The 24,372-nt window shown below is 50.8% G+C and overlaps 2 protein-coding genes across 2 annotated transcripts in view; both read left to right on the top strand.

The window, feature by feature from the left end:
* IHH (indian hedgehog) overlaps positions 1-4,549 on the top strand; it is an 8,582-nt gene extending 4,033 nt beyond the window's left edge. Inside the window, exons 5-6 of the mRNA XM_021712801.1 lie at positions 1,188-1,449; positions 3,114-4,549. Coding sequence (XP_021568476.1) covers positions 1,188-1,449; positions 3,114-3,772 — 921 coding nt within the window. The 3' untranslated portion in view covers positions 3,773-4,549. The remainder of the gene's footprint in view (positions 1-1,187; positions 1,450-3,113) is intronic.
* A 15,571-nt stretch (positions 4,550-20,120) lies between these two features.
* CFAP65 (cilia and flagella associated protein 65) overlaps positions 20,121-24,372 on the top strand; it is a 38,038-nt gene continuing 33,786 nt past the window's right edge. The window contains 5 exon segments of the mRNA XM_008058903.2: positions 20,121-20,172; positions 21,277-21,356; positions 21,358-21,409; positions 21,725-21,918; positions 23,909-24,093. Coding sequence (XP_008057094.1) covers positions 20,121-20,172; positions 21,277-21,356; positions 21,358-21,409; positions 21,725-21,918; positions 23,909-24,093 — 563 coding nt within the window.

The raw sequence follows: 24,372 nt of genomic DNA, 5'->3' as shown, positions 1-24,372 counted from the left end.
TCCCTCCCCGGGCAGTGAGCGCCCCCAGCCAGGCTGCGCGTCGGGGAGGACCGGCCCGGCCCGGGGTTATAGCCACTGTTGGCTCCTGGGAGGCCGAGTCCAAGGGTCTGTGGGGCGCGGGATACTCAGGGTGAGCGCCCACTCTCGATGGCGTCTCGCACCCGAGTCAAGGGCTGGTGGAAGAGACCCTCCCCGGTAGGCCAAGGACCCGGCTCCAACTTCTTCTCCCAGCCAGTTGCAGGATCCCTTGGGCTCTTAGGACCCAGGCCCATGGGGAGGCAGTAACTACCGATGGCCTCTTCCGTCTTTCTCCCAGGGCGTGGCTCTACCCCAAGTCCATGTGAGGAGGGTCTCAGAACTGGCCCCCTGGGATCAGAAGCTCGGTCCCCTCCCGTTCGGGGGCGGCGCAGAGGTGCCTAGGGCTCTGGGATCGTCAACCCCGCGCGCGCCGGGAGGCCCTGGGAGGCGCTCTGCGCCGCCCCCCATCAGGCGGGCGGGGGCACTGGACCACCAGCTTCTGGTTCCCAGGCCGCCTCCTCTCAGGCGCGGGTTTGGGATCATAGAGGGCCCCAGCAGGAACGTTCTGTGGCGCTCGAGGGATCCGGGCAGGCCCAGGTTTCCCCTCCAACACGACCCCCCGACGCTGCTGGCGCGCTCTGCACCTGCCGCGCCTCCAGAGCCCGCGTCCCCGGGCCTCAGCCCTGAGGCTGCGATGACACCTACTGGGCACCGCGGGCCTTGCACGCCGGGCAGTGTCGCCGCCGGCAGTCGGCTCCGATCCCCCCCCCTTCCCCGCCGCCGGCGGCTCTGGTGCCTTGGCAACACGGAGCGACCGGGCGCTGGAAGGGTGTAGCCCTATCTGTGGAGCGGGAGAGATACCCGGAGCTGGGTAGAGCGAGCACAGGCGGGAAGGGGATCTCCACCTATCGGAGAACGGCGCCGCGAGCGTGCGTGCCTCCTCTGCCCTGTAGATTTGTGTCGCCAGCACGCGGTCCAGGCCCCCGGAGGATGGCCGGATGCTAGGGAGGGAGCGTGTCAGGGCCCTCTGTTCCTAAGGGAGAGGGACAGAGCGCCCTCCTAGAATTGCCAGCTCCAGTGGGTACGACGGGAGAGTTCGGGGTGAGACGGCGCCAGCCCTGCACCCCGGCCCGCCCCTTCCCCTGATTTCGCGCACGTTCCTCTCGCAGCGCTGCAAGGACCGCCTGAACTCGCTGGCCATCTCGGTGATGAACCAGTGGCCCGGCGTGAAGCTGCGGGTGACCGAGGGCTGGGATGAGGACGGCCACCACTCCGAGGAGTCCCTGCACTATGAGGGCCGCGCGGTGGACATCACCACATCGGACAGAGACCGCAATAAGTATGGACTGCTGGCGCGCTTGGCAGTGGAGGCCGGCTTCGACTGGGTGTATTATGAGTCGAAGGCCCATGTGCATTGCTCCGTCAAATCCGGTGAGCCGCCGCTGGGGGGCTGGGCCCGGGGCCGGGGCCGCAGGGCGTGGGCAGGCGGCCTAGTGCCCGTTGGGGCCGAAAAGGTGAAGAGGCCCGCCCGGGGATGGAAGCGGGGACCCGGGGGAAGAGGACGTCGGCGGCGCTCCCTGTGGCTGCGCGTGACCGCCTGCTCATCCTATGCCCGGGAGTGTCATGGCAGGACCCTAGGGAGATAGGGCCCTGACCCCCTGCCGCTGAGTGCTGACCTGGCGGTTCACAGTCCAGCGCCTGCCACAGAAGGTGCAAGACAGAGCACGCTGGACAGATGGAGGAAGCCAGGCTGACAGAAGCGGCCGCCCCACCCAGCCTGGTGCAGACCAGAGCTGATGATGGGGCCAGGGGCCAGGGTGTGCCCAGACACTGGCATGCATGCCTGACCAGGAGCCCCGGAGTTCAGAACCCACCACCAGTTGCAGGTCAGGCCTCCCTGGGACGCAGGCGTCCCCAACCTCTCCCCCAGTGCCCTGAAGCTGGACATTCTGGGGCAAAGCCAGCTATGAGAGCCAGAATAAACAAAGTGGACTCAATAAAGTGGATTTTCCCAGATTGGCCGCCTTGTTGATGAGAATTGGCAGGCACTGGGGCCTCATCCCCTCTCTCAAGTCTTGTCAGCACCCCTGTCACCTACACTGAACCCAATCATGGATGCTTTAAGTGGTTCTGGTGTGGGTCCCAGTCTGGCCCGCCTATGGGCTCAGCCCTCCACACTGGCACCATGTAGCAGTCGCACTCATGATCCAAACACTGAGACCAGGCCCGAATTTGGGTATTCCTGATCCTATCTGGGCTCACGGTGGTGACCCCACCCTCTCCCACAGCCACACCCTTCCGCTCAGCACTTCCCCCAACAACTTGTCTACTGCAAATCCCATCTGCCTTTCACCAGCAAACACGGGCCCAGGGGGACTCCCAGGGCAGCCACTTCCATACATTTCGCCTGACCCCCAGCACTGTTCTCCATCCACCTGCTGAGGCCGTTGTGTCCTCTCCTTGCACAAAGACCCAGCACATGAACTGAAGACAGAGATTGTGTCCTTGCCCCTGACCTGACCATTCCCTCTGAGGCTGCCCCAGGAGTCTATATTCGACCCACTGGCTGGTCCTCCTCTCACATCCTTGACTCAGGGGACCAGCTCTGTCACAGAACTTGGGGTGTCAGTCTGAGAGGGCAATTTGGGGGGAGTGTCTGAGCAAAGGGCAAGAAATAACAGAACCTCTAGACCCCAGAGGAGCTGAGTGACTTCCCCCTCCTTGAAGCTTCAGCTTTCTTGGTGTCAAGTCACAGTCACCCACCACCTAGCTCAGCTGAACCCTGTGTTGTTTTACAGCATTGCCAGGCTGGGAACAGATGGGGGGCATCACCTGGGGTTTGGGAGGGTCCATTTCCTTTCACCCACTGGGTCTTGGATCTCCTTTCATTGGCAAAGGATTGGGCTGAAGAGCACATTGGGGCTGGGGTAGGGGTGGATTCAAACCTGCATGGGAAGTGGGGGGTCAGGATATAGTAATGGGGGCTCTCTGGGAGCAAGAGGAGCTCTGGCTGGGCAGGGGTGGTCAGGGGAGGGTGTTGTGACTGGGAGGCCGAGCTAGCAGCAGTAACACCTTCCTGTCCCTTCTTCCCACAGAGCATTCAGCCGCAGCCAAGACGGGTGGCTGCTTCCCTGCTGGAGCCCAGGTGCGCCTGGAGAGTGGGGCACGTGTGGCCTTGTCGGCCGTGAGGCCAGGAGACCGGGTGCTGGCCATGGGGGAGGATGGGAGCCCCACCTTCAGTGATGTGCTCATTTTTCTCGACCGCGAGCCCGACAGGCTGAGGGCCTTCCAGGTCATTGAGACTCAGGACCCCCGACGCCGCCTGGCACTCACACCCGCCCACCTGCTCTTCACGGCTGACAACCACACAGAGCCAGCAGCCCGCTTCCAGGCCACATTTGCTAGCCATGTGCAGCCTGGCCAGTACGTGCTGGTGGCTGGGGTGCCGGGCCTGCGGCCTGCCCGAGTGGCAGCTGTCTCTACACATGTGGCCCTTGGGGCCTACGCACCACTCACGCGGCACGGGACACTGGTGGTGGAGGATGTGGTGGCTTCCTGCTTCGCGACTGTGGCTGACCACCGCCTGGCTCAGTTGGCTTTCTGGCCCCTGCGACTGTTTCACAGCTTGGCATGGGGCAGCTGGACTCCAGGGGAGGGTGTGCACTGGTACCCCCAGCTGCTCTATCGCCTGGGGCGTCTCTTGCTAGAAGAAGGCAGCTTCCACCCACTGGGCATGTCTGGAGCAGGGAGCTGAAAGGACCCCACCTCTACCCTCCCAGGACTGCCATACTGGGTTCAGAGGCCTCCCAGTCAGGAGGGTGCTGGCCCTGGAAGAGACCTGAGCTAGGGGCACTGGTGCTCACCATCTCCTTTACCATGGAGACACACCATTGAGACTTGACTGGGCAGTGCCAGTGTCCCCATCTCCATCGTGGTGAAGTGATAGAACTGCAAGCCGAGCTGGTGAGGGGTGGCTGTCTATCCGTCTGTCCTAGAGACCTTAAGGTGGGCTTGGTGGCTCCCAGCCCAGCCAGCTATGATTTTTCACACCCTGCCCCCCCTCTTGGGAGGTGGGGCCGTTCCATCTTTCTTAGGCCCCCTTGGGTGGGCTTGCACCTCAGTTGATGCTGCTAGATTCCCTGGGAGCCAGCAGGGAGCTGGCTGGACTCAATGCTGCCCAGAACCGAGAAGGCCACAGGGGTGGGGCAGCCAGCCTGGCCATCCTGAGGTATGACCTTCCTCCCTGGCCACACTCCTCAAGACACATGCAGAGACTGTTGCTGTCAGCGGGCAGAGTCCTGTGTTCCGGTCAATGTGACTATAGTGCCTGGAATGGGGAAGGTGGGCTGGATGTCCTTGCCACCCCTGCCCAGGCTAAGCTCCCATTTCTGCTGAACCATGACCCCCACCCCCTCCTCCGGTCAGTCTCCCCCACCTTATTTATTGGCACGGAGGGGGAAGCCCACAGGAGAATTTGGGGGACATTCTGGTCTTTTCTTTCTTTTGTAATAAAAATTATTTAAGTTGTTAGAGCCATAGAGTCCAGGATACTGAGTGGAAACAGCACACAAATAGTTGGAGCTGTGGAAGGGTCTGCTCAGGGATTTGCTCCCCTCTTCAGTGAGGCCTGACTCACCTTGCTCCAAAGACAAAGCCTCTTGAGTGCCTACCCTTCCCACCCAGTAGCTCTGCAAAGCCCTAACAGAGAGTTGTGCTCTGTGCTGGGCAGAGCCTTTGTACACTGACCCCAAAGTTTACCCTAAATAGGAATGGCCCAAAGAGAAAACTGAGTAACTAGTCCATGGTTGCTTCACTCATCTGTAACCATCTCCTTGTGCTCTCTGGGCCTGGGTTTCTGATGCTTCACTGTTGTTAATGAACCGCAGTGTGAAAAGATTTCAGAGAATTCACCTTTGTCTTGTGGCCTATTCTGACTTCTTGGACAGGTCAGAAGTCTCTAACCTCAGAATCCACTTCCAGGATTCTGCTTTGACAGATCAGCATGAGGCCCTGGAACTTATTTTTTACAAACACCTTGAACATGGCAGATGGTCTGTGGATCACACTTTGAGAAACACTGTTCAGAGAAGGCCCAGTTTATGACCAAGACAGGACTACTCCCTTCTTCACTTAATCTCAGTTTCTCCATCCCAAGACAAGTTTTTCTGTACTCAACACAGGTCAGCTGAGATTCTGGGTTCAGTGGTACAATTGTTACATTTTCAGGAATTTTGTGAATACATTGAAATAGGCATGGTGGTCATGGAACACTGTGGAAATTGCCAATGCCTCCACATTAGGATTTCCCCTACTGGGGGAAGCCAGTTGTTAAAGCATGCCACTGCCCAAGTGCTGTCGTCTTACAGAGATGACTGTGTTGGAAGTAGTGGCAGTGACCATTCAGACTCCTACCTTACCTACCTCTCACATCCATGGAAGAAAACTTCATTGCTCTGAGTCTGTGTCACCTGAGGAAATAGGCCCCTGCAGGCTATAATGATAACTGCTCTCATTTCATGATAAGTGATCACTGCTAGACATTATCCTAGACCTTTATACTTCATAACTCATTTAATTCCTGTAACAACCCGATGGGTGTGTACTTTAGTACTGCCATTTTCCACATGAGAACACAAAAGCATAGGGAGGTTAAGTGACTTGCCCAAGATTATGCAGCAAGTGACAAGCAGGATTTGAACTCTTCCAGACTAGCTGTTGGGCCCACTGTTTTACCACAAAGCTTTTCCCTTGGGGAACTTGAGTCTTCTCTGGCAGGCCATGCTCAATATTTCAAGTGCGGAAATCTGCTTTGTTAGCACATCTAGAGAGGACCCTTCTCTCTGTGGCAGATTCTCTTACCAGCCTCCCAGGGACAAAAATGACCATGAACTCATTTATAGTGAGAAATACAAAGTCCAGGTCAAGATGCTCTTGTCCACTCATTTGCACATTCTCTCCCTGTAGACATTGTACCTGGAAGATCAGATTATAATGATAGTTGTTGTGAGTGTGGATGCACAGAATGGATGGGGAGGGGGCTCTCCTACCAGGCCTGGGCACACTTGATCCAGCGGACGCAAAGCCTATTTGGTGTTCCTAGACCTTTCTGTTCTAAATGGACCTCCTCAGAGAACACATGAATTCTTTAGACAAAGATTGCAGAGACTCTCCAGAAGACTTTATCTGAATTCAGGCCCTCAAAGCACCAAACTTGGGGTGAGGATGAGGCTCTATAACTTTTCCAGGGATCCTGGGGCCCAGATCCGAAGAGACGAGGAACAAGAAATGAGGACATAGGCTGAAATTCATCCTTCATTTCTGTAGCATGATGGCCCCAATGTCCCCACCCTCGGTACCATGTCAAGGCCCAGAGGAAGGTCATGCTCTGAGACCAAGCCCAGGCAACTGCTGACCGATGCCTGCCTCTCCACTTGGGCGCAAGCTCAGCCCTCAAGGCTGTTGCTTCCACATCTGTTATCTTCACTCACAGTCAATGTATCCTGGATGCCCCGCTGTCAGGCACTGTGCCTGAGCAGGGGAAAGAGGCAGTGCCTGCCCTCAGTAAACCCCCAAGTAGGGGGAGAGGTGTGGGAAATGGGGATGTCCACACTGTGCACTGAGCCACTGACATCGTCACAGGGACTGTGGCAGTAACACAGAGCATCTGGGCACTAGGAAGACATCCTGAAGGTGGGATGCTACCACTGCGCAGGAACGAGGAAGGAGGAATCCAGGCTGAGGACAGAGTAAGTCAATGGTTTGGGGCTTGAATGAGCCTGATGTCTTAGAGGAACCACCATTAGGCTAGCATTGCAAAGCTGAGTGGGCACATGTGAGTTTGGTAAAAACTGAGAGGGAGAGGGCAACAGGAGTCAGATGACACGGAGCCTGTGCTCCATGCATTTGGACTCAATCTTGGGGGCCTGGGAAGCACCTGGAGGGTTTGAAGTTGGGGAGACCCATGACCAAATTACTTCAGAAAGCCTGCCCAGTTACAGCATGGAGGACAGACTAGAGGGGACAAGAGTGGAAGCACTAATGGGGAGAAGCTAGTGACCTGGACTGGGGAGGGGCCTGTGGGATCAGAAAGAAGGTGACAGATTGTAGACAGTTGGGCACTGGAATGGCCAGAATTGAAGCAATGTTGGATGAGCCATGGGAGAGAGAAAAGAGCCCAAGTTAACTTTGGGGTTTCAAGCAAAAATCCAGCTCCCCCACTTCAGCATCCTCGACCTTGGCCTCCGTAGCTGCCCCAGGGCTTTCTCCTATCAATATATTTTCTCCTTGTTGCCCAAGCGCCTATCTGGGTTCAAGACACCCTCCAGGCTCCTGTTCACTCTGCCTGCTCTCCCCACCCCACCTTGGAAGTGCACGAGGAAGAACTCAGAGTAGCCCCTGATAATCCAGGCCAGGCAAAGTGAAAGACCTATTCCTAAGTCCACAAGTCCCCTGGGAGACCTAGAGATAGTGAGACCCAGAGTGTTGGGGTCCACGAGACAAAGAGGGGTGCCTCCTGGCTGTGAATCCTCTGGAGTTGCCTGGGCTGACTGCCTTCAAGACAAGCTTGCTGCGCCTTGGCTCCCCTACCTGCTGTGCCCTTTCCTCAGCTGGGTCTGCAGCCTCCTCTCTTTCGTTTGGAAAGCCCCAGTCATCACTGGACATAGCTCCCTGGAAGCCCTGTGGGCCTGCACTCACCCCTTTCCCTTGGCACACTCAAGGGCACTGCCTGTGGATGGCTTCCTACTGCTGGAAAGGGCTGAACCCAATGCAATAGTCCTTTGGGCAGCAGGGCCTACTTCTGGCACCTGCAGACCCTGTGTAGGAACCGAAAATAGGTACCCTCTGTTGAAAAATTTAGCAAAAAGCGCCCCCTTGGGGACACTCAACTAGCACAACTCTTCTGGTCTGGCTCCAAGAACAGGAAGTCCCTTTAGAGAGCCTAGTGCAGAGTACAGCATGCAGCATATCTGGATGTTAGCCTCCTGCCTACCTAGCCTAGGGGATACAACTTGCACAACCGCAAACTGTGGTCCTGACAGGCCTGGGCCTCTGCCAGGCTCAGCTGATTCTGCCAGGGACGAAGATTCAGAGAGAAGTTCCATACAGTGTGATACCAGAAGAAGCACAGAATGATGAGACAGGAGCGGGAACAGGGTACGCAATGCTCGGAGACTTCCTGGAGGTGGCTTTGGCCTGGGTTTTCAGAGGCATGAGTGACTTGGGCAAGGGTAGGTGGATGGATCATCAGGTGCAGATGCTCAGAGGGGAATCTCAGGCACTGGGAGCCGGTGTAGTTGGGGCTAGAAGAGTCAGGAGAGGAGACTTCGAAATGGGAGGTGGAGAGGATAAATAATGTCTCCCATGCAGGGGTGGAGCTGAGGACATGAGGGAAGTGCCCGAGCAGGCAGGCAGCACCCCAAAGGGTCAGACTCCAGCAACGGAGGCCTTCTTTGGAGAGCACAGGCCCGGCTTCCCGCCTGGGAGGGCACCCCTTCCAGGAAATCTCCCTGGCAGGGATGGTGGTAGCAGCTCTACAACCCATGCCCTCTGGCCCCTGGGCGGCTGTGCTTTCTTCTGGGGTTGGGCCCCACCTCCCACACCTTAGCCTGGTTCTCAAAGCCTCTTTGTTTCACAGGCTGAGTGGTGGCCAGCCTGGGTCTGATAAGACTTAGTAGAGTAGATAGCACCACACCCAGAGTGCCTCACCGCCCTGAGTCACACCTGGCCACCTGGCATGCATGCACCTTGCATCCACCCCAACTGGGCATAGCCATGGGGGCCCCCCTGCCCAGGTATGGCAAAGGTTTGACCTCAGGGCTGGTCCTTCCATTGAAGATCACTCATTCTCATGGAGAAGCAGAATAGGGGAATTATTATCCCATTTCAGAGATAAAGTTCCGAGAGAGAAAAAAACTTGCTCATAGTCATTTCTTCCACAATCAGGAGCACCTACTTCAGGCCAAGTGTGCTAGGTGTGCTATTGACATGATCTGTTTTCATTCTAACAGCCTGTGACATGAGGTTGTTTCTAATGTCTACTTTGCAAATTAAGAAACAGAGGCCCAGATACATGAAGCCATTTTTTTTTTGAGTTGGAGTCTCACTCTGTCACCCAGACTGGAGAGCAGTGGCCGTTTCCGGCCACTGCAGCCTTGACCTGCTGGGCTCCGGCAATCCTTCTGCCTCATCCTTCCAAGTAGCTGAGACTACAGGCACGCACTACCATGCCTGGCTAATTTTTGACTTATTGTAGAGATGAGGTCTCACCAAGTTGCCCAGGCAGGTCTCGAACTTGCCGGCTCAGACAATCCACTTACCTCAGCCTCCCAAAGCGCTGGGATTACAGGCTGAGCCACCGAGCCTGGTTGAAGTCATTTTCTTAAAATCACACAATTGCAGAGTCCAGACCAGAACGCACATTCTCTACACAGCAGACCAAAGGAGGTGGGAACTGACAGGGATAGGAAGGCCCTCCTAGCCTCAACCCAAAGGATCTGATGGGGCTGGAAGTGACCAGGACCCTGTCAGAGAAAGTGATCCTGGGAAATATTGTTCTAGGTACTGTAAAAGAACCCAGGATAGGGTGTGGGGGTGGCTAAAATACCTCTAAAGATTTTTTGACACTCCTCCTATGGAGAGGCAAGGTTTATCTTGAGTCTGGTCTGAGGCTAGGTCAGAAAAGGCCATGCAACTTCTGCCTGGCTCTACCTTGAGACTGCCATACTGGAGAGTTCATGCATCTCATCTAGGTGTCACAGTCCATGGTCCAGCTGAGCTTCCAGCCAACAGCCAGCATTAACTGCCAGTGATGGGAATGTGCCACCTTGAATACCCATCCCAGTCGGGCCTTCAGATGACTGCAGCCCTGACCAACCTCTGAATGCAACTGCATGAAAACCCCTAAGTTAGAATTGCCTAGAGAAGTCATTTCCAAATTCCTGACCCACAAAACCATATGCAAAATAAACTGGAACTTTGACATTCTGGAGTAACTCCTAGCATGGCAATAGTAATCAGAACGAAGGACAAAGAGGGAATGGGGACTGATAGAGGCAGCTCCTGAGGCTTTCCAGAGACCTTTAACTCAATTTGACACAAAGGCTTTTAGAAATGGAGCCTGCATGAACCTGGAGGAGGTTGATGTTCTTTCATCTTCTGAGGGGCAGCAAGAAGATTGAAGTGGAAAAGTTTGGGGGGAGATAGAAATAGAGACAAAGGGAAAGGTAGACAAGCACATCTCTCAACATTCAATTGACAGAAAAAAATGTTGTATATCTGCCCTTCTGGCAGGACCTCTAATGATATTGAACTTGCAGGAGTAAGGAGCTCATGGATATGGGCTCGTGGTTAGCAAGAAGTTACACATGGCTGAGTGGAAAGAAATGCAATTAGAGATTTTTTTTTTTAATTTATGGCCAAATGTGCTAGATTCTTTATTTTTAAAAAATTTTTTTTAATTTTTTTGAGTTGGAGTCTCACTCTGTCGCCCAGACTGAGTGCAGTGGCATGCTCACAGCCAATGCAGCCTCAACCTGCTGGGCTCAGGAGATACTTCCACCTCAGTCTTCCAAGGAGCTGGAGCTACAGGCACATGCCACCATGCCCAGCTAATTTCTTGGTTTATTGTAGAGATTAGGTCTCGCCAAGTTGCCCAGGCTGGTCTCGAGCCCATCGGCTCAGGTAATCCTCTCACCTCGGCCTCCCAAAGTGCTGGGATTATAGGCGTGAGCCACTGCACCTGGCCCAATTAGAGATTTTAAAAGCACACATGTTTTTGTTTTTTGTTTTTTGTTTTTTTGAGTTGAAGTCTCACTCTTGTTGCCCAGGCTGGAGTGCAGTGGCACACTCATGGCCACCACAGCCTCAACCTGCTGGGTTCAGGTGATCTTTCCACCTCAGCCTTGCAAGTAGCTGGAACTACAGACGCATGCCACCATGCCTGTCTAGTTTTTGTTTGTTTTTGTGATTCATTGTAGAGACGAGCTCTCACCAAGTTGCCGAGGCTGGTCTTGAACCCCCAGGCTCAGGCGATCCTCTCGCTTCGGCCTCCCGAAGTTCTGGGATTACAGGCTGAGCCACCGCACCCAGCCAACACAAATGTTAAATGTGAAGAAAGCATGCAAAGATAGTGGCCAGAGCTGGGAAAGGGGCTGGACATGCCTGTGGACATTGTTGGCCACATTTTTCCAGAGCGACCCTGCAGGCAGAAAGTACAGGACCTTAGCAACAAGGCCCGTGAAGATGAGCCAGGAAACACCTTGTTGCCCTACAGAACTCCAGGCTTGTTTGCAACTGACTTCTGTATACTTCTCTGAATTCTTGACTTAGGAAAACTCAGAGGAAAGTGACAAGGTAGGCAATGAGAAATGGATATGGTTTGGGAGAATGTTGGGTGTGTAAGGGTAGAAAGGTTAGTACAAGGACAGATTTCTTAGTTTCAGGAAGAGATGGACATGATCTGGTAAAAGATGGAAATAGTAACTTTTCAGTAGAGAATCCTGGCAGACACTGCACTGCTTTAGCCAAGTGATCAAGGTTAGCATTACCAATAATACTATTGACAATATATACCCCCGATATAAGGCTCTGAGGAGGGCATGTCACCTCCATGTTATTGTGAGACAAACCCAGATTGAAGAATGTTTTACAAAATAACTCAGAGAATGTGAGTCTTGCCACCTTGCTCCAACATCTTCTCCACCAACTACTGACCCCTGGGTTCCAACCAGACACCCAGCATCCAGCCCACCAGCAGCATGGCCAGCATCTATGCATGCACTGGAGACTCAGACTCCTGGATCTCTGTTTCTCACTACACCAGCTTCCAGGGTGGTTGGGGGTCTGGGGGCCTGACCACGGGGATGTCTGGGGGTCTGGGAGCATCTAGAACAAGAAGGAGACCATGCGAGAGCTGAGTGACCACGTGACCCCCTACCTGGACAGGGCGAGGAGACTGGAGACCAAGAATCGGAGGGTGGAGAGAAAAAATCTGGGAACACCTGGAGGAAAAGGGACCCCAGATCAGAGACCGGGGGCATTACTTCAAGACCATCAAGGACCCGAGAGCTCAGATCTTTGCAACGTCCATGGACAATGCCCACATCATTCTGCAAATTGACAGTGCCCGTTTTGCTGCTGATAACTTTAGAGTCAAGTATGAGACAGAGCTGACCATGCACCAGTCCACGGAGGGTGACATCAAGGGGCTCTGCAAGGTCATTGATGACACCGATGTCACCCAGCTGCTCTTCATGAAGAAGAACCACAAGGAGGAAGTAAAAGGTCTACAAGTTCAGATTCCCAGCTCTGCAGATGCCCCAAATCTCAGGATCTCAGGAAGATCATGGCAGACATCCAGGCCCAGTACAACGAGCTAGCTCAGAGGAACTGAGAGGAGCTGGACAAGTACTGGTCCCAGCAGATGGAGGAGGGTACCACAGTAGTCAACTTGCAGTCCACTGATCTCAAAGCTGCCAAGATGATGCTCATGGAGCTGAAATGTGCAGTACAGTTCTTGGAGATTGAAGAGAAATTCGAAGGCCAACTTGGAGAACAGCCTGGGGGAGGTGGAGGCCCGCTACCATCATGCAGATGGAGCAGCTCAACGGGGCCTCCTGCACCTAGAGTCTGAGATAGCACAGACCTGGGCAGAGGATCAATGCCTGTCCCAGGAGTACAAGGCCCTACTGAACATCAAGGTCAAGCTGGAGGCTGAGATTGCCGTCTACCACCGTCTGCTGGAGAACTGGGAGGACTTCAGTTTTAGTGATGCCCTGGACAGCAGCAGTTCCATTCAGCCCATCCAAAAGGCCACCACCCACAGCATAATGGATGGCAAACTGGTGTCTGAGACCGATGACACCAATGTTATGAGGTGTTGAGGCGGAGGATGCAGGGTGCCCTTTGGGGGAGCAGAAGGCCAATAAAAAGTTCAGAGGTAAAAAAATAATAATAACACACAGTACTCTTGAAAAGAGTCAAGTCATGAAAGGGAAGGAAAGACTCAGGAAATAACCCAGAGTGGAAGATCCTAAGGCAGAATGACAGCTAAATGCCAGGTGAGATCCTAGACTGAATACTGGAACAGAAATAGGACCTTAATGGACAAACTTACGAAATCTAAATAATGTATTTTTGTTAATAGTATTTAATGTCTCACAGTTCATTTCTTGGTTTTGCTCTATGGTCATATAAGATGTTAACCAAAGGGGAAGCTGGGAGAAGAGTTTATGAGAACTCTTCTTTTTTTTTTTTTTTGTATAGATGTTATCGCACTATGTTGTCCAGGCTAGTCTCAAACTCCTGGGCTCAAGCAATTCTCCCACCTCAGCTTCCCAAAATGCTGGGATTAGAGGCATGAGCCACAGTGCCCAGCCTCTCTGTGCTATTTTTATGACTATTCTGTACATCTAAAATTAACTCAAAAAATTTTAAATGCAAAAATAGCTAATAGAGTTAGGATCTCATGGACCAGTAAAAGGAGGACTCACTTACCATATCTGAATCCAATGTGGCTTCTGCTCCAAAGGAGGCTAGCTTCATTGAGCCAGTGGTCATGTTATGACAGCTTCACTTGAGAGAAGGTTCTGGTCAGAAATGGATTGTAAAAGGATTTGAGGAATTAAGCAGAACAGAAAGTCACAGAATAATGGTGTTCTTCATTTATTCAGAACCTGTCATGAACCAGGCACTGTGCTAAGTTCTTTATACCTTTTGCCTCACTTGAGCCTCAAAACCTTTCAGGTAGCTGTTGAAGTTTTCCCTGTTTACAGATGAGGTATCTGGGTCTCATGGAAGTGAAGGAACAAGATTATACAGCTGATCACTGATGGGATTGGGATTCAAGTTCAGTTTGATTGGCTCCAGATCTCTTTCCTAGCCACTCCACTGTACTGTCTCCCCAGGGCTGTCCTCATTGGCCTCAGACCTTAGGGCTTCTGGGCAGGATTGGGTGGGGGAAGAGGAGAGTGAAGGCTGGAGGAAAGAGGAAGAGGGTGGCCTAGGATGGGCTGGCCAGCGGGAGCTGTCCGTGGTGCTGGTCAGAGAGCCGGCAGGAGACATGTAGGAGAAGGCAGGCTGGGGAGTTACCATGGAGAAGGAGCACTGTTCAGACTAGCAGCAAAAGAGTAGTCAGATGTGCTGACAAATCCAACCTCAATGAGGATGAGTCGAGAGGGAGGAAGACTTCACGTGTGGGAGGCTATAAGTTGAAATACATGTGTATCTAGTAGCTGGTAAAGCAGGGCTTGCCCTCAGGCCTAACTTGCAACAAGTATAGTTTTACTGGTTGTTCATATCTGGAACCACCTTGGTTAGGGAAGCACACAGGTTCATATAAAGAACCTTGGTGCCAGTTGGTAAACAGTCACTGACTGAGCCCTTCGCTGCCCTGGCTGCCCTCCTGGTACCCTCCCCGCACCCCCCAGGCTTCCCCATAACTCTGGCACAATGTGGGCTTCCAGGACCCTGCTCTGGCTCTAAGGCTAGCTGATGTCCATTCTCACAGGTCAGTGCCTACACCTTACCAATTTTTAAATATCTTAAATAATACTCTCATTTGTCGCTATTTTACAGATGGGGAAATTTAGGTTTGAGGAGGTTTAACAATTTGCCTGACATTGCTCAGCTATTAAAAGCTGGAAATAGGACTTGAACTTCAGTCCTCTGAGATCAAACTTCATATCCTTTTCCTTCCATGCCATTGCTGTTGGCCTGCATGTCTTTTTACCCTGTGGTGGGGACAGTGACTAGGGAGAGAAAGTTACTTGGCAGGCCTGGGTTTGCACTGGAGAGTTAGAAAACCCTAGGCAGAATGGAAGCCTTTCCTTTGAATTCTCTTCCTATTTGGCAGTCTATCCCCAAACCCTTACCATTTTTGTGCCCTGGCAGCACTTTTAGGCTACAGATGCCACCATCTCTTAACACCCTCTTACCCCAGCAGCTACAGGAGACCATGACTCTCTAATGCAGAGAATGTCCTCTGCCTGTTCCTAGATCTAGCCCTGAACTACCCCGATGACCCTCTTGGCTGCAGTCTTTTCTCACTCTCTACTCCCCAGGCAGGGCTCAGTAGATGCCCTCCACTCATTTCTGGGGTCATGAGTTTCCATGGGAGGCTCCACCTCCTCGCCTCCCTCCCCCAAGTACATCTTGGATGCAGACCTGATTCAGAACCAACACTCAAAATGGAGCCAGAGTCTCAGGGTGAAGAAGAGTGGAAAAGGAATTTCTAAGTGCTAAAGCTGGGCTGACCTGCAACTGGACAGCAGAGAACCCTGGCGCCTCCCAGAGCAGCAAGAAGGCTTCCTTTTCAGAGAAACAAGGGAGGAGCATGTGAAAAGGACAAAGACATCCCACTCCGATGTGTAGCAGAGAAGCTGGTTGCTGGTAGGAGAGAAAGGTTCACAAAAGATCGAGTGGCTTATTACCAGGGACCTCCCATCTAGTGAGTGACTTCGTGTGTGTGTGTGTGTGTGTGTGTGTGTGTGTGTGTGTGTGTATGTGTGTAACTATGTTGACTGCCTACCATGCACCAAGTACTTTACCCATACCTTATCTCTTCCCATCTGCCTTTTGAAATTACCCCCAGGTAACAGATGAGAAAACTGAAGTTCAGAGAAGTCATGTGGCTTGCCCAAGATCACACAGCCGGTAAGTAACAGAGTTGAGATGAATCCCAGGTCTGCCCGACTTCCCAGCCCAGAGTCTTCTCTATACCATGGAAAGTGGGAAAAAACGTGGACAAAAAGCCTAGAAAAGATATTTGCATCTGTGTGCTTCCCTAACCCAACTTCCAGGCCAGGAGGATCTGAGGCTGTCTCCCTCCCATCCTTCTTCCTTTCTCCCACACCCTGGTCCTCATCAGTTTCCTGTATCATCACCCACCCTTGTTCATAGCCTTGAGCCAAACAGCAATCCCACCCCTGTCATCTTTTTTGGGTCCAGGGAGAATATGATCACCAGGACCCAGCACCCATTATCTCCCACAGGTTCTGGGCTCCTGGATAGGGGGACTTCCAAAGCAAATCGGCTTTTTTCCCCTCTCTTCAGGCTGAATCCCTTGTGAAATCTCTTTCCAGGTGCTTGCCTCCCTGGCAAAGTCCAAAGGCTTCTCCCTGGGAGTCCATCAGTGTCAGTTGTGGTCAGTAGCCCGCAGAGATTCTAGGAGGCAGTTAGAATTCCACAGAAGCAGAGCCCACAGGGGCCCCACTAAGAGAAGGAACCATCTATTATTGTCCCAAACCCAGAATCCACCAAGGTTTGAGCAGGCAAGAGCTCTGGAGGAAGACTCCCAAGTGCCAAGGCATAAGAATGTGTGGCTCCTGGCTTTCCTTCTTGGGATTTTCTTGCTGGGATTTCTGAGGTCACCACCAAAACCTTGCCTCCAGAGTCACTGCTTCCTATTTCTTTTCAGCCTAAGACAGGTCCCTTTCATTGTCCCTAAGGTACAGCTGAGTCACGCTGACCATTTCAAAAAAAACTTGAAGGAAAAACAAAAAGCAAATCATTATGGAAACTACAAGAAGCATAAAAGTTGTTATGTCCAAAGTGCAGGTTTCAGATTCTGAGAATCCCATTAAAACCAGTGAAAAACTCACTGAGTTCCACATTCCTTGATTCCAAGAAAACAGTGCTGGCGTAACCTAACAGGCTCCCCGTCTGCCCCTTCCCTTAAGTCCTGCCAGCCTCTGGCCATGTGATCTCCCAGACCAACTTGGGCCACTTTGTCATCTTAGTCCATCTTTCACCTTTCATGTCAACTCCAACTCTCCCAAAATGACAGTTTATTTTCTGGGTTTACCCCTAGACTCACTAAGCTCTCTCTCCCTAACCAAGACACCCTTCTTGCATCTGAGAGGAAAACAGCTCATTGTCCTGGGAAGTGAAACACCCTAGTTGCCCAGGAATTAACTTTGAAACTTTCAGCTTCACCTACTTACGGAGTCTTCACAAAGTAAGACCCTTCTCCCAATGCACATGTAGACAAAAGAATAAAAGGGCTTCCAAAAATTCACATTACATATAATAATTTCTTCTTCATACATTAACCTTCAGATCCTTTCAAAAGAGTTATTGGTGGGGCGGGGGCTGGTCAGGAAGAAACATCCGGATAAGACGCTAAGGATACATTCTCTCCTACTAGCAAAAGGAATCCATTTGTAAAGCAATCTGCAAGTAGGAAATAACTACAGACTGCTCTTAAGTTAACAACTGCAATCACAAGGAATGAGGTTCTGGTTGAGGTTCTGCCCCTATGTCACCAGTGCGTGTCTGGCAAGAACAGGACCGACTCCATTTAGGTGCAGAGTCCACTGAGTGGTTTCCTATAAATGTGGTTGTCAACTAAAGTCACAGTTGCTCGGACGTCACGACAAATAGGGGCCTATACATACCATGTCGCGACTGGTGAAAGCCCACAGTTACTACTAGCAGGGAAAGTCAAGGAATCAAAACCGAGTACAAGAAGTAAACCGGGTCGGCGCATTCGCCTTCTGTGAGTCTTGACTCACTGGGGCTGCCGTCGTTGCCCTGAGCTACCAGAAGACGCCGCATCCTGCGCGTCCTGTATCTATGGTTACGACAACATGGCGGCGGTGTGAGTTCTGAGCTGGTCCCAGGGTCCGGGGAGCGACGCGGGTGGCCAGAGAAGGTATCTGTCCCGGGAGACTGCCTCCTCCGGGAAATCGTGGGCAGGGGTCCTCTCCATGTGCTTCAGAGAGCCCTGTGGAACTGAGACTTGGGCGAGATCAATCAAAGATCCCAAAGAGAAAGGGGGAAATCTCCAAATGTATTTTATCTCCCTTGATTTTACCTGTTTCTTCCTCCTTCGACTCTACACAAAAGCCTGACACTTTTTCCACTGGTCATCTTGGGAATTTTTAGATCGACAATTAGGCAAATAAAGGAAGCTGCTGATATATATATTTTCAAGTCCCCGAGATTAGAAAATTCGATTTAATACAAAATGCCTCACTTGCCCACTCTCTTCACAAGAATTGCTGATATGTGAGTCTTTGGAAGAGCAGTGCAGATTAGTGTGGAGGTTATGACTGTTAGTTATAGTAACGGGATTTTTTAGTGCTTTTTTTCAAATCCCCTATTTCAGTCAAGCTTTACATCAACTGTGGAATAGTCAGGATAACCCTCATCTTACACGTGAAATGAGGCTTGGGGAGGCTTGGGAAAATAGAAAAACTTACCTATCCCGAGAGAGCCTGAGGAGATGCTGGTACCCAGATTCCCATGCTCTAGGACCAGTTCTCACTCCCCTAAGCCCTATGACCTGAGCTGGACCAGCTTTGTACCTCGTAATCTCTTATCTCTTCTATGCACCCTCTGGGATAGTTTCATATGTTGAGTGGAGACTTTCATTGCTCTGAGGCAGGAGCTGTCTGTAGACTCCCCTGAAGTCGGAGATATTCATGAGTCAGGACAGGACTGCAAAGTCGTCCACTAGTAGAAAAGCAATGGACTCTATTCTTGTCTCCCCGGTTTGCATTTCTTTGATTCTGTCTGAACGTTCACTTCACAATAGGAGCCTAACACAGTACCTGGTACACGGTAGGCACTCAGTAAATGCTTTGTGAATGAATGAACGAGTGATTCTCCAGAGGGTTTGGAGATGTTGCCAACTAGGAAAACCAGAGTCAACAGAATCTTTTGCTTTGGATGAGTGGTGGAGAGGAGAAGGGAGAGTGGATGAGGGGTGGGGAGGAGACGGGAGAGTGCTTGATGGAGGTGTATAAATTCCTAAAGGGTGACCATAAAATTGTTTACTAAATGTGAATATGTTATAATAAGGGGCTGAACCACAAAATAGAGAAAAGATTTTAAGCCAAATAAAAGGCAAGTAATGTGTAATCATAAATGGTTGTATGGATTAAAATGACTATGAGGGCCTTACAACACTGCCTGGAACACAATTTCTCAGTAAATATCAGCAGACATAAATATTATTTTTGAGCTTGTTATTCAAAGAACTAGGTGGAGGATACTGAGTAAGGATGCTGAAAAAGACACATATGTTCAAAAGAGGTATTAGAGCAATACTGTCTACTATTGTAGTAACTAGCCATATGTAGCTGCTGGGCACTTAAATATGGGTAATCCAAATTTAGAGGTGCTGTGAATGAAAAATGTACACTAGATTTTAAAGGCTTAGTACAAAATAAGAATATAGAGCATCCCATTAATCTGATATCAATTCCATATTAAATAATGGTGTTTTTATATAATGGATAAAATAAAATATATGATTATAATGAATTAATGCTGCTATTAGAAAATTTGGCTTGCATTATATGAGGAGGACCCCAAGAAAACTGAAATTATCTTTGGAGGGTGAGCCCCTTGTAGTATACTTGGAATTTGTTTCTCCAGATCCAACGGTTAGCCGAAGTTTTTATCTGAAAGTTTTGAGAAGGCTGTGTCATGATTTGTGGAAGAAATGTCCCAAGTTGTGGCAAAAAGATGACTGATTCTTCCACAATGGCAATGCATCTGCCCACACTGTGCTGTGTTCGGCAGTTTTTGACGAAAACAGCATGATCCCATGCCCTACCCTCCTATTCACTCCATCTCACCTCGAGCAACTTTTGAAAAAAGTCTTTAGATTAAAGGGAAACACTTTGCCAATGTGGAAGAGGTGGAAAAAGATGGCAGAAACACTAGAGGGGAGCACCCCCAGAACCCCGGAAGTTATTTATAAAAGGTTGTGTCTTTGTTCTTACATGTTTAAACTTCAGTCACCTTCAAAGTACTTGTTGTTTGAGGCAACGCACCTATTGAGAACTTTTTCCACTGCTTAAAACAGTTTTTGAACTCATCAGGTTGTTTTTTTTTTTTTTCCTTTTTCAGGGAGAGGGTTCGTGGAGAGGGGCAGCAAACAGGGCAGGCGAAGAGGGTTGCAGGGAGCAGGCAGTGAGCGGGGTGGGCAGGGTGCAGAGACCGAACTCATAAATCTTGATGCCTTGTAGTAGTTCTGCCATTTTTGTTTCACCTCTTCCACATCAGCAAAATGTTTCCCTTTGAGGAGTTTTCTCATTCAGAGGAAGAAAAAAAAAGTTGCTCGGGGTAAGATCGGGGGAATAGGGAGGGTGGGCATGAGGGTCATGTTTTTGGTTAAAAAGTTGCTGAACACTCAGCACAGTGTGGGTAGGTCTGCTTGTAAATCATCCATCATGAAATGGGCAAATGCGTTGAAAGAACCTCAAAAAAAAAATTCACTGAAGCTGAATGCAGCCTCTCACAACAACGACAGCTGGATCACTGATGCTAATGGATTCCTAGAATACTTATCTAGCAGGGGAAGCCTATACTATAAGAGACCCACCCACCAAAAGATAAGTCTGGATATTTTGGGGTCCCTCCTCATAAAAGACATCAAAATTGACAAGTTCAAAAACGATACTGAGCAGTGGAAAAAGTGTCTTGACAGGTGTAATGCATCAAACATAGAGTACTTGGAAGGTAACTGAAGTTTAAACACATAAGAATAAATGGACAATTTTTATACATTCACCTTTTGGGGTCCCTCTCATGTTCTGGAGGCCAGTGTTCAGGGGTTTTATGAAAGATGGCTCCATATCAAGTGTAAAGAGAAATTAGAACTGCACCTTAGCTGGGCATGGTGGTGCATGTCTCTAGTTCCAGCTACTTGGGAGGCTGAGGCAGAAGGATCATCTGAGTCCAGCAGGTTAAGGCTGTGGTGGCCATGAGTGTGACACTGCACTCCATCCTGGGTGACAAAGTGAGACTCTGACTCAAAAAAAAAAAAAAAAAAAAGGAACTGAACCTTTTGGGATGGGTCATTGTAGAGGTCTAAAACCACTTCCACATGTGCCCAAGCAGGGCTGACCATAGTGTTGGGGTCTGAGTGTGAAAACTGCTATCCTCTTATAGAGGTTACAAAGTCACACTTGGCTGTGTGTGCCAAAGAATGCCAGCTAAAGGAACAAGGGATTTGAAGTAATGGAGCCAGAGCCAGTCTGAGACTCTTTGTGTCCCTTAGAGCAAGGCCATACATCCTTTTGAGCATTTGGTGAAAGCTGTAGATATTCTTCCTGAAAAACAGGCATGTACTTATATATCACATCTTGCATATTATTTGCATATGTGTTGCATATATTTGCATATGATGTCAGCTGCAGGTCATTGGAGACCCCTCTGCTCTAGAGACTGATTGATTTATCCTTCGAGTGATCTATTATTTCAGTGAATGTTTGCTTTAAACTTGGACTACAGATTGTGTCCTCTTAGAGAATCCCAGAGGACCGAGAGCCCACCAGTCACATTTCCTTTTCTTTCCTCTTATTCCTCTTCTCTCAGGAGGCAAGGCATGTTCAGAGGAAACAAGTGGAGATTAAGAGCCAGATAAAGGTAACGCACATGAGTGTGACACTCACGGGGACTTGCTGAGTAATGCCAAGTGTGGCCATTGGAGGGGCATGGCTGTATGACCCGTCTTTCAAGTGACTTCGCTGATTTCCTGATGATGAGTCCCTGGGCTCCCAGGCAAAGCCCTAGACCTTGTGTCTGGTCTCATTCCTCATGGTGCCACCTCCATCTGTTGCCAGAGCTGGGAAGCAGGCCCTCTCCCTATGACAAGGAGAGCCACCATGAGTCTCTTCCATCGGCCTGTCTTTCTTATGTTGTTCCTCTGCTTTTTTCCTAGCTCCAAACTCAGGAATTTCTGGCTTAGCCAGAGTACTCCCCTTGGACCTGTGTCTCCAGTGCCCGATGCTCACCCAGGCCTCAACCCCCACCACGAGGCCCAGGGACGGCAGGGACCACACTGTGAACTCCGGTGGATCCTGCCTGAGTGCCAGCACGGTGGCCATCCCCACCATCAATGACAGCAGTGCGGCCTTGAGTGCCTGCAGCAGCAGCATGAGTGTCCGGGTAGAAAGCCAGGGCTGGTAGAGCAGGGTGTGGCAGGGCCAGGATGGGGCACTGGTGGCGGGGCAGTGGGGTGGGATTCTGAGAGGCCCTGACTCTTCCCTTTACACACCAACACTAGACCCTGCATAGAGGGAGCACCCAGCACATGGGAGTGCTGGGAGCCATGAGCAACAGTGAGAGGCCTTGGGGCAGGGAGCTCCAGGGAGGAGCGAGTCAGAAGCTACTTGGGATCAGGCTTCCTTTCTTCCCTCAGGAAGTTCTTCTGGCCTTGACCCCTAGAACTCTGTGTTTGACCAATGTATGGACGTTGTTTATTTTCTGCAATTCTTGTGGTTCTCTCTGTGTGATGCTGTGAGTGTCCAGGGGTGTGACAGTGGGGTGTGACTTTGTGCTTGCTGCAGCATGTGGCGAGTGCCTCCTTGGATGTGACAGTGGCTTGACTCGCTCCCCTGTGGACTAGGGATCTTGTTTAGAAGGCATTTCATCCGTCTATCTGTGTATTCTGGGCCTGTTTGCCCCAGATTCACTCATTGCCCTTCCCTGCTTGGCTCTGAGCTGGTAGGAGATTGGAAAGTGAGAGGAAGGGAGAGTCCAAGGTAGGTTTTATCTCCTTCACTCTCTGCTTTTGACAGTGCCTCTGTCAGCAGCTGCATCTCCCCTGTGGCCCCAGTTCCCCAGATAGGCCTCAGGGTTCTGAAAACTCCAAACCCCACCACTTCCTCTAAGCTAGGAGTAGTGGCAACTTCTTGATGTTGCCAACCCCTTGGTTCCTTGACTACCCCCGGTTGTGCATTAAATTTCCTGTTGTTTTTTCTTAAAGCAGGATTTTTTGAGAGAACAGAAGCTCCCACAGCAGGAGGGGACCCAAGGGATTTGCTCAAATTCCCTGTTCTAAACACCCAGAGTGGCTTCTGTTTTCCTGGTTGAACCCTAACTGTTGCACCAACTGATATTTATAGTAAATTACCCCCCCCGCACACACACACTCGTGTCACCTTTCTTCCATGGGTGACTTGGGAAAGAAAATACCATATTGGTCATCTGACATGCTCTACAAATATTGAAATTGAGAATGTCAGCTCCAAGAGAGAAAGGATTTGTTGGTCTTGTTCAGCATTGTAGTCCCAGCACCTAGCATAGTGTCTGCAGCATAATAGGTAGTCAACAAATATTTGTTAAATGGATGGCTACATCCTTGTGTTATGTAACAACATAAAAGCAATACTTGGTCAAAGGTAAAGGAAAATGTCAATGAGCTGAGCATTCATAGCAATGATAATGCTACGAAGAGGTACCCAGTCTATCTTCCCTCCTCCTTACTGCCCTGGGAGAGGAGGGTTCCATTCCCCTCCTTCCCCATGTGGTTAGCAGTTATGGCTCACCCTATGGAAGGATTTTCCACTACAGACCAGGAAATGCCAGCACGTTGCAACCCGAGCATCACCAGGGGCAGCACGTGGAGTGGCCTCAAAAGTTAGGGCATGAGTGGGGGTTGATTATAGGCAAATTGGCTCCACCTCTGTTCCACCAGGCAGTGGAAGGATGGGAGAGGGAATGGTCGAGTGTCCCTGTGGTCTGGAAAAGCACCACTCCAGCTGGAAGAGGCTTCTGTAGTGAGGGGCAGGATGGGGAGGAAAAAGTAGTGAAGGAACCTGGGGAGAGGTATCTGAGGGCGCCCTGGGGAGCAGCAGAACAGGCAAGCTCTACATTTGCATGCTGGGTGGAATGGCCAGTGGGGTGTCCTGGCAAGGCTTCAGGGAGAGGGGCTCTGGGTGGAAAACCATTCCAGTTACTACAGAAGAGGTGATGTCTGACTCCAGGACCTGCCTGCACCTCACCTTCTCTCTCCAGACTGGCCCCAGGGGTTAAGGGTGGTGTAATTCATTGCTTTCTGGAGGTGGGGAGATCTTTGCCTTCTCTCTGGCTCTTTGCATTCTACCTCACTGATTCATCCCTTCTCCTCCCCTCCTTTCCCCTGCCACCTGAAAAGGCTGCCAGCTCAAGGGACATTCAGATGTGCCTCCGAAAGAAGCAGGACAAAGCGAAGAAGAGGGTCATCTGGGGCATTGAGGTGGCCGAGGAGCTGCACTGGAAAGGTTGGGAGCTGGGCAAGGAGACCACAAGGAACCTGGTTCTGAAAAACCTGTCCATGAAAACCCAGAAGATGAAGTACAGGTATCAGTATGAGGGGTCAGGAACCCAGCCCTCAGACCCTGAAGACCCCAAAACAGGCTCTCTAAAAAAAAAAAAAGAAGTAACATGTCATATAAAAGCAAGTGAGTGTTTAAATTTGAAGAACTTGTAGAAAGTGGATCCCATGGGACTAGATCAAATCATGAACTAGTAAGTGTCTGAAGCTCACCTCCCCCCACTGTGTGTCCCTCCGCTAGGGGAACACCTTCCCCACCCAAGAAGATAACCACTGCCCTGAATGTTATATTAACAATTTTCTTG

The sequence above is a fragment of the Carlito syrichta genome, unplaced genomic scaffold (genome assembly GCF_000164805.1).
Source record: "Carlito syrichta isolate Samal-C Ts95f unplaced genomic scaffold, Tarsius_syrichta-2.0.1 Scaffold303646, whole genome shotgun sequence".
NCBI lineage: Eukaryota > Metazoa > Chordata > Mammalia > Primates > Tarsiidae > Carlito > Carlito syrichta.
This window is presented reverse-complemented; position numbering and strand designations above follow the sequence as displayed.